This window comes from Saprolegnia diclina, assembly GCF_000281045.1.
Source record: "Saprolegnia diclina VS20 unplaced genomic scaffold supercont1.9, whole genome shotgun sequence".
Taxonomy (NCBI): Eukaryota; Oomycota; class Saprolegniomycetes; order Saprolegniales; family Saprolegniaceae; genus Saprolegnia; species Saprolegnia diclina.
The window spans coordinates 376,057-392,014 of NW_008246076.1; the positions used below are offsets into that span (position 1 = coordinate 376,057).

The window sequence follows — 15,958 nt, forward strand, 5'->3', positions numbered from 1 at the left end:
ACAACAGAGTTGCAAGCGCTGGTGGTCATTTCGCATTGCGCCCCGTCCCGAGTCCGTCGCGTCCCACGTCGTCTTCTCGACCATGCTCTTTGGTGGCGAGTCTGCTTCTTTTTGTACGCATGGCTACCCCAGCGGCCCCAGCGACGTTCGCCGTGATGCACCGACGCGTCACGGAGGCCGGCGTCATGGCTGCGATCCACGAGTTCCAGCGGCGCAAGGCCGACGGAGACGACAATGATCTCCTCATCGCCGAAGACGTGCTCCTCCGTCGCTGGCTGGACGGTCGTTTGTCCGGCCTCGCCGTCTTCCGAGCGACGTACGAGGGCGACGTCATGACGGTAACGACCCGCGGCGACATTTTCATCACCGAGGTGCCTGGTCAAGTGCACCAGCAGGCCATTTTCCGTCTGAACTGCGTTTTGGACGCCGCCTTGGTGGGAACGCCGTTAAATTCTACCATAGGCGTGGATTACTACCATGCTGGCACCGTCCGCAGACCCGACCTCGCGATTGAACCGAGACGCGCGATCCGCGGCGACCCCCGGAGCCATTTGCCCCGCTGCATGATCGAGGTCGCCGTCACGCGCCACACGTCGTTCAACAAGTACGACCTGCACACACGCGCGCTCTTCGCTGAGTTTCCCGTGCTTCGGACGGTACTTGTCCTCGTCGTCTACCCGCTGCGGAACGCGGCAACACTTGACCCCAACATGAACCCCATCTTGGCGCAGATGCCCGCGCTCGCTGTGCTCTACCGTCGTCTTGGCAGCAACATTGCGATCACGGATGCCATGAGCTGCGGCAACTACGCTCTACACGGGAACGTGCGCCTTCCCGGGGGTGTGGTTGTGCGGAACGAGGTCGCTGCGATGGCTGCCGAGCTGCCGCTTTTCAACTTGGGCCAGCCGTGGAACCATGGACCTTTCATTACGCTGCTCGGTGACGATCTGTACCGCGCCTCAGATGGACGTGGCCATATCATGCAAGGCTTGCTCCCCGACTACCCCGTGCATTTAGCAACGACGATCGCAGCAGCGATTCGGACTGGATACGAAGAAGCAACCCCCGCCAACGGTCTCGCCGCACAAGCTACTGCTGTCCAAGCAGCTGCACAAGCTGCCGTGCAAGCTGCTGCCGCACCGAATGTCCGACGCCGCAACCACCGCTACAACCTCCGCCCTTGAAGAAGACTCTCTTCCAAGCGTCATCGTGACATTTCTTGTTTTCGTTTCTCCTTGCAACTTGGCAAATGACAATTCAAAGCGTTTGTTGTTCGCAGATGTTGATGTATGGAAGCTCCAATACAATTGTACCAGTTGCACAGCGCATCGGTGCTCGCAAATAACACAAGCGCGCCGTTCCCGTCCTTAAAGCCGCACAGATGTTTGCTCCTACCGCCGATATGACGTGGCGGCACGCCACGGTTGACCGTTACACTCGCTGGTGTACTGGTAGCTTGCTGGTGGACCATATCTTTATCCGGATCCGCGGTAACTGGAATCAAGGGAGGCGATATTATCGTCTTCGCAGATGTGCGCGAATAAAATTCGCACCATTTTTCATATCCAGTTACCCACTGGTTGCGAGATTGCCAAATGAGTGTTTTTTGGAGGCCTTCACTCCAATAGATCCGTCGATCCGCGGCTACGTGGTTTAGGAATGTATGTAACGAAGTTCAAGCTCGTTGATTGGCAACAAGCGACACACTTGCCATTTCTCGGAGGGGTTGTATCCCGGATGACAACCCCTAAAAAATGGCTTTGTTATGTGTGAGGCTTGGGTGAGCTGCGCTCAATTGCGGAAACTTCTCGCCGCCGACGAGGTGGCCGTCAACCGTGGACATCATGTCTTCGCGCGCATGAAGCACTTGAGCAACTGGCGACGTCGCTTGGTCAGCTCGTGCGCGACCCATCCTGCTCCTGAACTTCAAGCGGGAGTGAACGCTCGGTTTTTTGGTGGTTTACCTTACAACTCAGATGGGCGAGTGCACTCAAACGTCGCAAAAGCTTCTTGTCTGAAGCCGACGTCACCGCAACAGAGCATTTCCCTTTTCACGCGCTTCAGCGACAATGGCCACGTCCCAGAACAACCCGCTCCTCGCCGACTGGTCGTCGCAGCCGTTCTCGCTCCCGCCCTTTGGTGCGATCCACGCTGCTCATTTCCAGCCCGCGATCGCCGTCGCCCAGACCGCGCAGCTCGAGGAGCTCCGCCAGATCGTCGAGAACCCGGACGAGGCCACGTTTGCCAACACGATCGTCGCCTACGACCGGTCCGGCGGCCTTCTCTCCAAGATCCTCGGTGTCTACTACAACCTGTGCCTCTCCTATGCGCCGCCAGAGCTCCAAGCCGTCCAGCGCGAGCTCGCGGGTCCGCTGGCGGCCTTTGACGCCAAGGTCACGACGTACGCGGGCCTTTTCGAGCGTATTGAGACCGTCTACTTGACGCGCGAAGGCTTCAACGCGGAAGATCGCCGCTTGATCGAGCGCATTCACAAGGACTTTGTGCGTGACGGCGCGCGCTTCGACAAGGCAACCCAGGTCCGCTACAAGGAAGTGCTCCAGGAGTTGGCGCAGCTCACGACCAAGTTCACTCAGAACGTCCTCGCCGACGAGACAGACTACACGATCGAGCTCTCGGAGGCCGAGATGAACGGCTGCTCCTCTGATATCATTGCGTCCGCCAAGCAAAACGCGGCCGACCGCAACGCTGCCGACGGCGTCTACATTGTCACGCTCAGTCGCTCGATGGTCGAGCCTTTCCTCACGTACGCCACCAACAGCGTCGCCCGCGAGAAGGTCTTCCGCGCTTTTACGTCCCGCGGCGAGCCCTCGCCCGAGCGCGACAACAACCAAATCGCAAAGCAGATCCTCAAGCTTCGCATCGAGCAGGCTACGGCCCACGGCTACAAGACGTTCGCTGACTACCAGACGAGCGACACGATGGCCAAGACGCCGGACGCCGTCAGCAACCTCCTCAACCGCGTCTGGGCGCCGGCCAAGGTCGCGGCCAACCGCGAGCGCGAAGCCCTTGAAGAGTACGCGGCCTCGATCGGTGAGAGCAGTGTTATCCAGGCGTGGGACTGGCGCTACTACTCGGAGAAGGTCCGTCAGCTCCAGTACGACATTGACGAGATGACGGTCAAGCCGTACTTTAGCCTCGACCGCATGACGGACGCAGTGTTTGACGTGGCGTTCCGTCTCTTTGGCCTGCGTTTCATTCTGCGCGAAGGCATTGAGACGTACCACCCGGACGTCAAGGTCTACGAAGTGCGCCAGACGACGGCCATTGAGAACGAGGACAAACTCGTAGCGATCTTCTTCCACGACAACTTTGCGCGCAAGTTCAAGGCTGGCGGTGCATGGATGAGCACGTTCCGCAAGCAGAGCCGCAACGTCGACGAGAAGGGCACGCATGTCATTCCTGTCATCATCAACAACAACAACTTTGTCAAGGGCGACCCAACGCTGCTTTCGTTCGACGACGCCGTTACGCTCTTCCACGAGTTTGGCCACGGCTGCCACGGTATGCTCTCGGACGTCACGTACCGCCGCCTCGCTGGCACGTCCGTCCTGCGCGATTTTGTCGAGCTCCCGTCCCAGCTCATGGAGCACTGGGTCAAGGAGCGCGCTGTCTTGACCAAGCACGCCCGCCACTACATCACCAACGAGCCGATCCCGCAAAGCCTTCTCGACAAGATCAAGGCGGCCGCCACCTTTGGCCAGGGCTTTGGCACCGTCGAGTCTACGGCGTGTGCGCTTTTGGACCAGACGCTCCACCAGCTCGACTCGGTCGATGACCTCGACATGCTTGCGTTCGAGGAGGCGGAGCTCGCCAACCTCGAGATGCCGACAGGGATCGCCATGCGCCACCGCATTCCGCACTTTGTGCACCTCTTTGCGGGCTCGAGCTACGCGGCGCTCTACTACGTGTACCACTGGGCCGAGGTCCTCGACGCCGATGCATTTGACGCGTTCGTGGAGGCGGGCGACATTTTTGACGCCGCGACAGCCAAGCGGGTGCGAGAACACATCTATTCGACGGGCAACTCGGTGCCCCCAATGGACGCGTACCGTGCGTTCCGCGGCCGCGATCCCGTGATCGAGCCAATGCTCAAGAAGAAGGGACTCTTGTAAGACGTGCGGCGCCACTGACAACATAAGCCGAGAATCCAAGTCGTACATATTGTGATGTGTTTCTCTACTAACTTAGTTATTGCAGTAGTATAGCACACTTGTTAGCGCTGGTGGCCTGTAGTTGTGCGATCTGTGCCTGACGCTCGAGAAAGTGCACTTTGCCGTGACGAAATCCGGAATAAATATGCATATGTTGTCTTGAAGTTTGTAAGCGGTATGCAGGGTCGCCAGTTGGATGCTGCGGCCGCGGGCATTCGTCCGGTTCCGTTCCACCATGTCGACGACGCGGTCGTCCTCTGCGCCATTGCGCGTGATCTCGCTTCTGCCGTCGGCCACCGAGCAGCTCGCCAGCATCCTTGCCGCGGCGACGGCACTGGGCACGCCGTCGGCGTCGCTGCCAACGCTGGTCGGGCGGTCGCACGAGTGCGACTACCCCGAGTCGTTTGCGTCCGTACCCGTGTTGACCAAGCCGCGCACGACGTTCACCACGTGCGAAGACGTGCACAACGAGGTCCTTTCATTGCTGCAGACCGACAACTCGCTCTACGAGATCGACACGACGACCTTGCTCTCGCTGCGCGCCGACCTCATCCTCGTACGTCCACGCTGCCTTTGCCGTCACATTCAACGAGTTGACGTGTTATCCAGGTGCAAGATGTGTGCAAGGTGTGCTCGATCGACAAGCCGAGTGTTGCGTGCGCCGTGAGCAACGGCGACCACCCGACGCAGATCCTTTTGGTCAACAGCCGGACGCTACCCAATGCGCTCGACGACTCGGTGCGGCTTCTCGGCGACGCACTCCAGCTCCAAGAGGCTGCAAATGACGTCGTGGCCGCCAACCACGCCCGACAAGCCGCGCTCGCGGCCGCTGCCACCCATCGCGCGACTCCACCGATCGTCTACATTGTCGAGTGGCTCTCGCCGCTCTTTGTCGTCAAAGGCTGGGCCGCCGAGATGGTCGAGCTCGCAGGGGGTGCAGTCCCGACCCAAAGCGGCAAGATCCTCGATCCGTCGTCGCTCGAACCTGCAGATATCATTGTTGTCGCGCTCTGCGGCCTCGACCGCGACGTGGCCAAGCGCGAGCTCGGTTCCAAGCCGCTGCCTGCGTGGTGGACATCGTCGCCGGCCGTGGCTGCCAACAACGTCTTTGTCGTCGACGGCAACCAAATGTTTAACCGCCCAACCAACCGGCTGTTGGACGCGCTCGAGTGGCTCGTGCATTTGATACATGCGCCAGCGAGCATCGAAGCGGTGGCCGCGATCTCGGCGTTTCCATTCGAACGCTATGCGTCGCCGTCACCACCGATGGTCTTGTCGGTCCAAGACAAGATTGATGTCGCCCACCAAGCCGCGTGCGACGCGCACGAAGCACGCTACGAGGACCCGGCGACGGGGTATGGCGTCTTTACAGCGTGGTACCTCGGGGAGCGCCAAGCGTGCTGCGGCAACCGGTGCCGCCACTGCCCGTACGGCCACGTCAACGTCCCGATCGAGAACCTCGGCGACGCGAGCAACAAACTCGCATCGTCCGTCTTTTTAAAAGCACCGAAACCGATGGGCGGCAGCCGACTCGGCTACAAGAAACCATCGCGAGGTGTGGCCACCGAGACCATTGTGGTGTTCTGGAGCGGCGGCAAAGATTCTCTTCTCGCGCTCGTCGACACGATCGCGACGCGCGAGCCGCATCAAGACGTTGTGCTGCTCTCGACGTACAACCCGGACGACAACATTTTGCCGATTCAAAACATTGCGCCCCGGACGATCGTCGAGCAAGCGAAAGCGCTCAACCTCCCGCTATTCCTTGTGGCGGTACGATGCTTGAGAGACGCGCAGAGGACTGAGGATGCTGTAGACGCCGACGGGCAGCAACTACACCAAATGCGTCAAAGATGCGCTTCGCGAACTCACGACCAAGCACGTAGCGTCGCCGGGTCGCATTGGCTGCCTTGTGTTTGGCGACTTGCACTTGGCGGACGTCAAGGCGTGGCGCGACGCGACCTTTGCCGAGTATACGCTACGCAGCCCGCTCTGGGCGCGCGACATGGCGACCGACCTGATCCCAGCGTTGGACGACGCGTGCGCCACGCTGCGCGCGACCGTGCGCTACTCGGCCGTCGACAACGATCGCGTCCACGGTCTCCTCTCCATGGGCGACGAATACGTCCCGTCCAAAGTGCCGGCGCACATAGATCTCATGGGCGAGAATGGCGAGTTCCACACCGTCGTGGTCTTTGCGCCGTAGCTCGCATACCTTTGCAATAAGATGCAATAAGATGCAATACAATATGGCGTGGTAACACTGAGGCACGGGGTGGATTACTGTTTCATGGGCTGTAGACAAGAGCACCCACGACCAACAACGGCAGATGCTTCGTTGGCCAGCAGACGAGGCGATATGGGTGGTGGTTTGCAGTTGAATGCGTCGGGTCGGTGGCGCTAGGTGTTTGGATGAGTGACCGAGCTGTCGAGGCGCCAACGAGTCGCATCGAGAGGGCCTGTGGTGATGGCCATGCGAGGTGGCGGTACTATAGCACAGACAAGGTGGAGGGAGTCAGGAGGTCGTTGAGCGCACCCAGAACGAGTGGTGCCTGGTTTGGCGTCCATCCGACTGCCTTTCTAGAGAGAGCAAAGGACAAGATTCTCGAACGTTGCGAGGACGGTGACGTCGTCGGCGCGGATGTCGCTTCGTGCTCATGCTCACTGGCAAGATGGCGCGAGATCGGAATGAAGGCCGCGTGCATCCAGAAGAAACGAAACCGATGCCCGAGAGCTATGCCCGAGAAGTAGCTCCACAAAGTCGTCTGATAACGCGAGGGCGCGTGAGACGAAACCGAAACGCCGATACTATCTCTGCGCCCAGATCGGCGCCAAAAGTGTCGTGCCCCATTCAGCGTGTATGTGGGCACGACTGCGACATCCATTCTACGTCTCGTAGACCACGATGCATCGGCTGCGCGACAGACGCCGCCATGATCATCCACGCCTACGCCAGCGCGCGATATTGTAATCAAGCTCGCTCGCTTCCTCGACATCTCATCCGGTAGCTACTCGTTCCTACAAACGAACGCGAGTCATTGGCCGCTGCGGATTGCGCCACGGCTACTCGAGTCCTACCCTACCCTACACGGTGATAGCTTGAGCAAATACGCGTTGATAGCCTCTCTCCTGCACCCGAAGCAAAGACGCGAGCATGGGTGGCGTCAACATGATGCGAGGAGTTCCATGCGCCATATTCGCTCAAACAGTCGCAGTATGTTGATGCAACACCGGACCCGACCAGACGCAAGGCCCCGAAAAAAATACACGGTGCACCACCAGCTGGTTTCGCGAAATTGCCCTTTCTGTTTCAAATTGCCCTTTGTCGCGGGGTCACTTTGCATTTCGACGACACTTCCGAATGGAGTGCCATGTCGAGGGCAGCGAGGCGCTGCGTATCCAAGCCGAGATGCAGGCAACGGCGTTGGACTACATGGCGCGGCAGTGCCCGCCCATCTCACGCGACACGCAAGCCATCGACGACGGGTTCAAGCTCGCCACCACCAAGGTCGGCCGCGTCTACACGCGGCGCGCCGACAACTCGTCTTTCAACGAGCTCCTCGTGCTCAACACGCTACCCATGAGCTTGGACGAGGTCGGCGAGCTCCAGCACTCGTCGACCAACGACGCCTTCCGCGTCGAAATGGCCTTGTACTATGGCGACGACTTTTTGGACGCGGCCATCTTGCACTCGTCCGTGACCGCTTCGACCCGCGACCCGTTCCAGTGGTTTGGCGTCAAGTACAAGAAACTCAACATCCCGGGCAGTGGTTTTACCGACTGCCGCGACATTGTTTACTTTGAGGTACAACAACATTGTCATCTACCGCAACGTGTCCCATGTGCATCGATAGTATATGGCAACCGCGATCGACGCGGCCGGCCACCGGACGTTGCTCATCGTGCGCGACTCGAGCTACCTCGAGGGGTACCCCGTGCAACCCCACGTCGTGCGCATGTACATCAAGGCGATCTTTGTCTACACGGAAATGCCGTCGGGCGAGGTCGCGTCCATGCACCTTGCGTTTATGAACCCCGGCGGCGTCGTCCCCGCCTTCCTCTTCAACAAGCTCTTGATCAAGTACGGCGGCCTTTGCAGCAAGTTTCCTCGCTTCCTCCAGCAAAAGCGGCTCTTGCTGCGCGTGGCGGCCGACGGACCGGCCAAGCGGCACCAAGACCACGGCCGTTGTGTGGCCTGCAACACGAAGATCTCGGGCTTGAAGGCCCGGTACAACTGCCGCGCGTGCGGAGACGTCATGTGCGCGCACTGCATCGTGCAAGTGCCACGACCGCTCGTGACCAAGCTCGCGCCTTTTGTGTCGAAAGACGACTATTGCAAGCGGTGCTTTGTCGGCAGCAGTCGGCAGCCGAGCTATGTCGTTGTGCAGTCGCCGAGCCAGAAGGCGGCGCATTTGGCGCAGCAGCTTGCGCACTCGGAGCGGCCGCGCCGGTCCAAAGCGCACGCGTTGGCGAGCGACAGCAGCACTCGCGTGGCATCCGGACTGCACCATACGTCGCCGGGGTTGAGTCGACGGGAAGCAGTAACTACCTCGACCAACGGCGAGACGACAGTGACCACAGTCACCAAGACGCTCGACGACCCGTTCTTTGAGCGCATGCAGTCGTCGATCGAGACGCAAAAGCAAATCGTCCTCGACATGCGCGAGCGCCTCGCGCGTCAACAGCAACACCAACCCTAATCGTGATTCTTTATAACTTAAATCGGAGCTATTTGTTTTGTATACCAGGATACGTTCCATCGTGCAGCCATCATCAACCGCGCACGAACGATCACGAGACGCGAAATCGCAAACGCACGCCAAGATGGTGTGGATACAAGTGCTACTTTGGATACTACTGTTTGCAGTAGAGAGACGAGCTGCCCCGTCCACGTACGTGGGCTTTTTTCAAGGCAGCCGAAACGTGGGACGACGGAAGAGGCGCACCAGCCTCGGTCAAGAGTCCGAGCAGCCTGCTCTTCTCCGGCTCCTCGCGGGTGGCTGCGTCAGCACCTTGTCCGGCAAATCGCGCTCCTGCCTCCGCCTGCCAAGGTCAAGCGACGACTACCTTTGAATATATACCTGCGTGCCGACGCGGGTTGCTCACCGTCCTCGGTACATGTATCATGGAGCTCGTACTGGGTACATGCGAAGACGTGCGAGCAAGCGACGTCAGAAACCAAGGTGTGGGTTGGATAATGATGTTGGCTGATTCCGGCGGACAGCTGCACGAACCTTCGAATCGAATGTTGTCAATCGCTATCTCAGCTATCTCAACCCTTGTCGAAAATTCATGATTCGAATTACTCAGTACCTTGTTGTCGCTCACAAAATACTGCCACTTTTGCCAAAGCCTTCCTGACGGACTCTCGAGGAAACGAGCATTCCGTGATCAAGTGGCGTCAACAACTCGTTGTCAATCGACAAGACAGTCCGCACGGCAGCACCCACCGCTCCCACAACCCTAGGTCCCATGCTGTTCGCTAAGAACGACAACTAACTAGTACACTCAAGCGAAAACATTCAACTAAATTCATACCTACCTACATTGAGAGACAACAGGACGACGAAACACAACACACTACACCGAGCTTGACGACCGACGGCGGTGCTCCCGCAGAAACGCCCGGAATTCATCCAAGTCGGCTTCATGGCTGCGGTGCACGTACTCGCGCACGCAGTGGCGGTACACGTCGTCGCGCAAGACCGGGTCCGAGATGCCAATGAGCTCGTTCCGGAACGTCGATGATGTCTCGATGGGCAAGAAGCCGCTGCTATTGCGCATGCCCGTGGCGACCGTCCCAAGCTTGATGACGGTTTGCGTTGGACTCACGCGCTCGGCGACGACCCTAGTGCGGATATCAGAAAACACGCAACTTGAACCTGTGTACCATTGGAGCCAGTCGCGTCGAACGTCTTGGTTGGGGTATTTCTCATCTTCCGAGACCGTCTGGACGACCATGGTCACGCGGTTCTCTTCGACAAACTCGCGCATGAGCGTGTTCTCATAGTAATGGGCTTGGCCGCTGCAGTACGGGACCTGGTAGCGCCGATAGACCATATCGTGGTCGGTCTCGTCCAGTGTCTAAACACACGCCATTTTGACTTGGTGTTTGCGTCAGAAAACGTACCAGGTCGTAGCCGGGCATGTGCAGCACGGACGACAGCAGGTACGCGCGCATCTCGTGCAGGGTGACGTCCTCGACGCGCTGGTGGTAGCTCGTCAAGAGGTACGTGTCGTCGATAGGCGCAATGTCGACCGAGAAGTACGGCTCGAGCGAGACCGGCAGCTTGCTCTCGTCAAGGAAGCGGGGCATGTTGAAATAGAGCTGCCGCGTGATCCAGTCGAAACCCAAGTGGCGGGACGCATCGCGCATGGGCAGCGACGTCTGGCGACACGCAATCGCGAGCGACGGTGGCGCGCGCTACACATGCCTGAGGCCATGTATCACGAAGAAGAGTCGTACGCTAATGGCCGTCATGTCGTAGACCCATTTCGAGAGGTGGGCCGCGAGCCGCTCGTAGTGGCGGATGTTCTGCTTGAGGCTCACGTTGGCGTCAATGGCGAGCATCGACTCGCGGCTAAGTGCGATCGCCACGTCCTTCCATGGCAAAAGGCCCTTCCGAAGGTACTGGAGCTTCTCGGACTGGCCCTCGAGGTCGGTCACGAGCGCTTGGAGCCGGCTGAGCTCGGCGCGCTTCTTCATCTGCTGGCGCCGGTCGTACATGCGCTTCTTGGCCTTCTTGTGCAGGAGCGCTGCATCCTCCGCGTCCATGGTGCTGCTGGAGGGCGTCCCGACCTCGTTGGCCATCGTCGTCTTCCGATCAAAAATGGCAGAAAATGGCCTCGAAGTAAACGAATCGAAGTTTTTTTTACATACAAGCGACAAGTGATCATATTTTGTGACAAAAAGAGGGTCCTCACAGCAGCACCGTCCCAGCGCAAGCAGCGAAATGCGAGCATCAACAAACCAGCCGAGCGTGGATGCCAACCAACAGAGGCGTACTACACTACTACGTACGTACGAGTCTAGTCCATAGGTAATCTTCTCTTATTTTCTTTTGTACATCTGGAGAGCTCACCTTGCGATGTACATGCACCGACGACGAAGCCAAGCACGACAAGCACCCTGGGAACCAGCAGAAAGGTGATACAAGTACCTTACGAAGAAATACCTCTGAACGTTGGCTTGGTGATAGGCCTCGATGGGGGCGTCCACGTCGTTACGTTGGATTGAGACGGGTCTTCTTATCGCCAACGTACAGATTTGCCCAATGAGCAGAGCGCTGCGACGCTGTTCGCCACTACATCGCCGTCCGAGCGGCGTTTATGTGAACGTGCACAAAGGACGGGAGAAAGAAGGGCTGATGATCGTTGCTGACGCATTCGAACTTTCACACTTCGAACGCTTCCATCGTTCGTTTGTCAAATTCTTGATCGAAGCTTCTTCTCAGTACGTTGCTTGCAAAATCGAGTTGATCGCAAACCGAGTGCTCGCAGGAACAAGACGAGCGACGGGGTTTCTGAACGTGGCTGAGTGTACAAGGATGTAGACTCGCAGATGACGCGACACGCGTCAATACGACATGGCTTCGTGTGAAGTCGAATCAGCTTGTTCGGCGGCGGTAAGACTCCAAGTCGTTGGAAGCAGCTGCGGCGAATCCGACACAAGCTTTTCACTCCTTATTCGTTGAAAATGACCTAGTTCGCAACCACAGCATCGTCCTTAGAACAGCGTTGCATCCGCAACATCACGTAGCTCTGGGACGCGTGGAAACGTGCTGCACTCCCGTCCTGCACCTCTATTTGTCGAACTCGTCCCACGGCCAAGCCCGGTTTGCTACCGTTTTGATAAGAGCAATCGATCCAGCAAGGCCCAAACCAAGCAATGCTGCGCTCGCGTTTGCGCTACGACGTCAACCGATATACTGATACATTGAAACTAAATGCCGTATCAGTTTTCACCAACTTGAACGCCGCATAGCACACGCTGTAGGCAGCCTACGAGCACGATTCTTTGGTGTTTGGGCTTCCTGGAACATTCTCTGGGCACAGAGAACAAAGCTAGAGACTTTGTTTCAAAGTCCAAATGTGGTCGACGACTTGCCGAGCGGCAGCCATGCAAAACAAATCCGGATAATCATGTCCGGATAAAAACGACACCCACGCTTTTCGGGTGAGACCCACTTGGACGACACTTGGTACGTCAACATCGAAGGCAAAGTTCGCTTCCATGGCTCAGCGCACAGGCCACATCGTACACGAGCCTACCTGCAACGACCCTTAATGAATCAAGCTCGACAATCTCAAACGCAATCGGAGAGTAGGGTTACCCAACCCAGCCCAAATATTAGGTCTACAAGTACCGCATGCTTGCAAAATTCGCACATTCGCAAACCCAGCGCATACCGACCGAACACAGCTGCATTATAACGCATATACAGTGCCGAAACGAGAGATTAGGGGTGCTTGGCAAAGCGCACGCGTTTGGCGAGAATGTCGAGCTTTTCGCTCAGCGTTGGAAGTTCGTCGCCGCAGTCGTCGCAGACACTCGCTTCCAGTGCGTTGACATGCCCGCACATGGCACACGCCAGGTCGCTTTTGATCTTGCCGTTGTGATGTTGCTGGTCCAAGCGGCTCGCGGCGAGACGCAGCTTTTCTTCCAAGCTGCGCAGTGGCTGGTCGCAGCCGCTGCAAATTGTATCGCTGAGTTGGTTCCGAGTGCGGCAGCGATTGCACGTCACCGACAGCGTCAAGTCCAACGACTCGTCCATTGACGCCTGAAAGCGTACCCAGGTCGTCTCTGGCGACGTCGGATCGACAGGACCCACGGTGTCTCCGTCGAACGGATCAGGTGACGACAAGTGCGGACGCAGAATGTCCAGGATCGCTGCAGCTGTCGGGCGACGCGACGGGTCATGGTCCAAGCATATGGCCACAAGATTCGTGAGCCACTTGGGACACGGCGAGGCGAGGTGCGGGCGCAGACTGCCGGCGCAGACACGGTCGCGGACGTCCCAGGCCTTGAGCTTCTGGTTGGCATACGGCTCTTGCAGCGTCTGGAGCGCTGTCAAGAGAACACCGAACGAGTAAATGTCGGCAGGAAAGCCATAGTTGCCACTCGGTGCGAGCACCTCGGGGGCCATGTACGAGATCGACCCGCGCTCCGGCGTCATGTAGGCTTCGGAGACAGCTCTGGAGATGCCGAGGTCGCCGACCTTGATGTAGTTTTTGGTGCAGAGAAGAATGTTCTGGGTCTTGATATCGCGGTGCATGACCCCGCGCTCGTGCAGATCACACAGCGCAAGGGCGATGACCCAAGCGACCTCGATGCGCGAGAAGGCCACGGCGGGCTTGAGCCCACGTCGCAGTGTCTGGAGGTGCGCTGCGAGATCGCCGGCATCCATGAGCTCAAAGATGAGCTTGGGTTCGTCCGAGTATGGCTTGACGACGGCGAGAAGCGGCACGAGGTACGGCGACGCATGCCTAGACAATGGGAGTGTGATCGCATGATAGTTCCACTAAGGTGCTACGCAGCCAAGAGTGAAATTTCGTTGCGAAGTGACTCGGCGCCGTCACGTCGCGCCGACTTGATCGCAACGTCGTGGCCAAAATACGCGGCTTGGAACACTGCACCGTAGCCGCCGGCACCGATCGGCGGGCGCGGCGGTGTCTTGAGCTCCTCGATATTGGCCTACGCCGTTCGATGTGAGAATGAAGTAAGCACCAAGGCCGCGTACGAGATGCACTTGGCCGTAGAGCTGGCTATAGAGAGCGATGGCAAGTTGACGGTCGCCGCTTTGAACTGCCGCCAGTACTTCCTGGCGCATTGTCTACGCATCCGAGCGAAAGAGGAGTCAGTGGCATGTACACAGCAAACATGCGATACCTTGCTCGGGGCCGACCACGTCGCCGGTGCGGGCGGAAGGGACGGTGTCGCGGAGGGCGTCGAAGAAAGGGGACAACATTGTGGCGCCGACGCTGTGTGAGGCATCACGACGACGCTGTCCGAGACCACCGGGTGGTTTGCCTCCTTTTCAGCTTGCTTCTCCATGTGATCCGGCTCGGGGCTGTGGGGCCGAAACGGTTGCGGCGCAAGTCCGTGGAGTAGGTGGACGACCGCTTCGGCGGTCGGACGATCTTTCGGGTGGTGCGCGACGCAGGCTTGAACGAGCGACCGGAGCCAAAACGCGCATGAGAGTGGCAGCGTCGGGCGCAACGTGCCAGCGCAGACACCGTCTCGGATCTGACGTGGCGTCAAATCGCGGTACAGTACATCCCCGACCACGAGTTCGCACAGCAAGATGCCGAGCGCATAGATATCCGAGGCAGAGCTATAGTCGCCGGACGCCAGCACTTCGGGCGCTGCCCACGCCAGCGAGCCGTCGATGGAGCATGTCGACTCGGTGGTCGTGGACGAGGCCGCGCCGAGGTCGCTGAGCTTCATGTAGCTCACCGAGCTCAAGAGAAGGTTCTCGGCCTTGACGTCGCGGTGGACGTAGCCAAGCGCGTGCAGATCTGATAGCGCGTTGGCGACGACCCATGCCGCGCCAGCGACAGAGATCGTCATGGGACGCTCGTCCTTGTCCTTGGCCAGAAAAGCGTGCAAGTCACCGAGGTCCATGAGCTCGAGAAGCATCTTGGGCTCGTCCGACTCGAGGTCTGCAACGCCAACGAGCGATACGATGTACGGCGAGTGACACCTAACCGCACAGAAGTTTCAGTTTCATCGTCCAGGAGCGATATAAAACTAGTACGTTTGGAGGACGTGGACTTCGTTGCGCAAGGCGGCCGCACCATTGCGAGTGGCCATCTTGACAGCAACGTCCTTGTTCTTGTAGACACCGGCGTAGACCGCACCGTACGCACCGACGCCCAAAAGGCCATCGCTTGCAAAGGCAATGTCGCTGGCGTCGACGTCCAGCGGCTTACAACCAGGTTTTGAAATCGATTTTGAGGCGAGGAATACACTGTACCGCATCATCGTTGTTCGTGCTTGGAGCCACGGCGTTGTGCAAGACTGCCGTCGTCTTGCGGTAGCGGAGCTGGACAGCCAATGCAAACGGCGTCTCGGGTTCCCACTACACAAAAGACACCGTGTGCATACAAAAAGCACAGCGACTTTAGACTGGCAAACGATGCATCGGGTTGGCGCCAGCGTCCAGCAACATGTGAACAATGTCGACTTGACCACGGCGCACGGCTTCATGCAGCGCCTTGCTCGCATCGGCACCGGCCTCCAACAAGGCGTGCGCGACGAGGGGGTAGTCCCCAAGGACCGCTGCGAACAGCGGTCCATCGTTCTCCTACGTTCCAAGAGGATTTTGTTATGGGTACACATGTGTACAACTTGTCTATACACTGTGGACATTGGCCCCCGCATCAAGGAGGAGCTGGACGATCTCTGCATGGCCAAGCTCGGCGGCAAGCAATAGCGCGCTCTTGTTGTGCTAGGATGAGACCGATAACGTCACTTCAAGTAGACAGGTGAGCATAGAAGAAGCAAAATACCAGCGATGTCCCTTGGAGGGTGGCGCCCCGCAGTAAGAGCGCGCGCACACGGTGTACGTCCCCGATGCTGGCCGCCGTCACGAGGTCCTACGATGAGGTAGCTCTGAGGATGATGCATGCCCTATCGGCAGCTCGGTGTACAAGGTCCATGATCTCCTCGTAGACAAAATGCGACTTTGAAGGCTGGTGGCAGCAGTCAAGGTCCGTCGTTGGGATGTGGCGCGGGTTGTCGTCCTGTGAGTGGCTTCAATTTGGATATTTAGCCAATCAAAAGCATC

At 58.5% G+C, this 15,958-nt stretch overlaps 6 protein-coding genes across 6 annotated transcripts; 4 read left to right on the plus strand and 2 right to left on the minus strand.

Annotated features, from left to right (window-relative positions):
• Positions 1–119: 119 nt before the first annotated feature.
• Positions 120–1,321, plus strand: SDRG_03805 (hypothetical protein; the record flags this gene model as incomplete). Its single annotated transcript, XM_008609449.1, has 2 exons — positions 120–405; positions 463–1,321. 2 exons carry the CDS (start codon positions 120–122, stop codon positions 1,182–1,184), a joined length of 1,008 nt encoding a protein of 335 aa, XP_008607671.1. The 3' UTR covers positions 1,185–1,321.
• A 748-nt stretch (positions 1,322–2,069) lies between these two features.
• SDRG_03806 (hypothetical protein) lies at positions 2,070–4,188 on the plus strand (the record flags this gene model as incomplete). Its single annotated transcript, XM_008609450.1, has 1 exon — positions 2,070–4,188. The coding sequence occupies one exon, from the start codon at positions 2,070–2,072 to the stop codon at positions 4,131–4,133; it is 2,064 nt and encodes a 687-aa protein (XP_008607672.1). The 3' UTR covers positions 4,134–4,188.
• A 170-nt stretch (positions 4,189–4,358) lies between these two features.
• SDRG_03807 (hypothetical protein) lies at positions 4,359–6,443 on the plus strand. The gene is made up of 3 exons (XM_008609451.1): positions 4,359–4,728; positions 4,782–5,942; positions 5,986–6,443. Exons 1-3 carry the CDS (start codon positions 4,369–4,371, stop codon positions 6,373–6,375), a joined length of 1,911 nt encoding a protein of 636 aa, XP_008607673.1. The 5' UTR covers positions 4,359–4,368; the 3' UTR covers positions 6,376–6,443.
• Positions 6,444–7,500: 1,057 nt separating this feature from the next.
• On the plus strand, positions 7,501–8,916 carry SDRG_03808 (hypothetical protein). The gene is made up of 2 exons (XM_008609452.1): positions 7,501–7,974; positions 8,024–8,916. Exons 1-2 carry the CDS (start codon positions 7,531–7,533, stop codon positions 8,867–8,869), a joined length of 1,290 nt encoding a protein of 429 aa, XP_008607674.1. The 5' UTR covers positions 7,501–7,530; the 3' UTR covers positions 8,870–8,916.
• A 753-nt stretch (positions 8,917–9,669) lies between these two features.
• SDRG_03809 (hypothetical protein) lies at positions 9,670–10,992 on the minus strand. The gene is made up of 4 exons (XM_008609453.1): positions 10,636–10,992; positions 10,300–10,593; positions 10,060–10,253; positions 9,670–10,017 (listed from the first exon to the last, which is right to left on the minus strand). The coding sequence occupies exons 1-4, from the start codon at positions 10,978–10,980 to the stop codon at positions 9,750–9,752; spliced, it is 1,101 nt and encodes a 366-aa protein (XP_008607675.1). The 5' UTR covers positions 10,981–10,992; the 3' UTR covers positions 9,670–9,749.
• Positions 10,993–12,575: 1,583 nt separating this feature from the next.
• On the minus strand, positions 12,576–15,904 carry SDRG_03810 (TKL protein kinase). Its single transcript, XM_008609454.1, has 10 exons — positions 15,822–15,904; positions 15,681–15,767; positions 15,530–15,619; positions 15,299–15,475; positions 15,146–15,250; positions 14,927–15,096; positions 14,059–14,872; positions 13,910–14,002; positions 13,703–13,863; positions 12,576–13,655 (listed from the first exon to the last, which is right to left on the minus strand). The coding sequence occupies exons 1-10, from the start codon at positions 15,828–15,830 to the stop codon at positions 12,629–12,631; spliced, it is 2,733 nt and encodes a 910-aa protein (XP_008607676.1). The 5' UTR covers positions 15,831–15,904; the 3' UTR covers positions 12,576–12,628.
• Between the last annotated feature and the right edge of the window lie 54 nt (positions 15,905–15,958).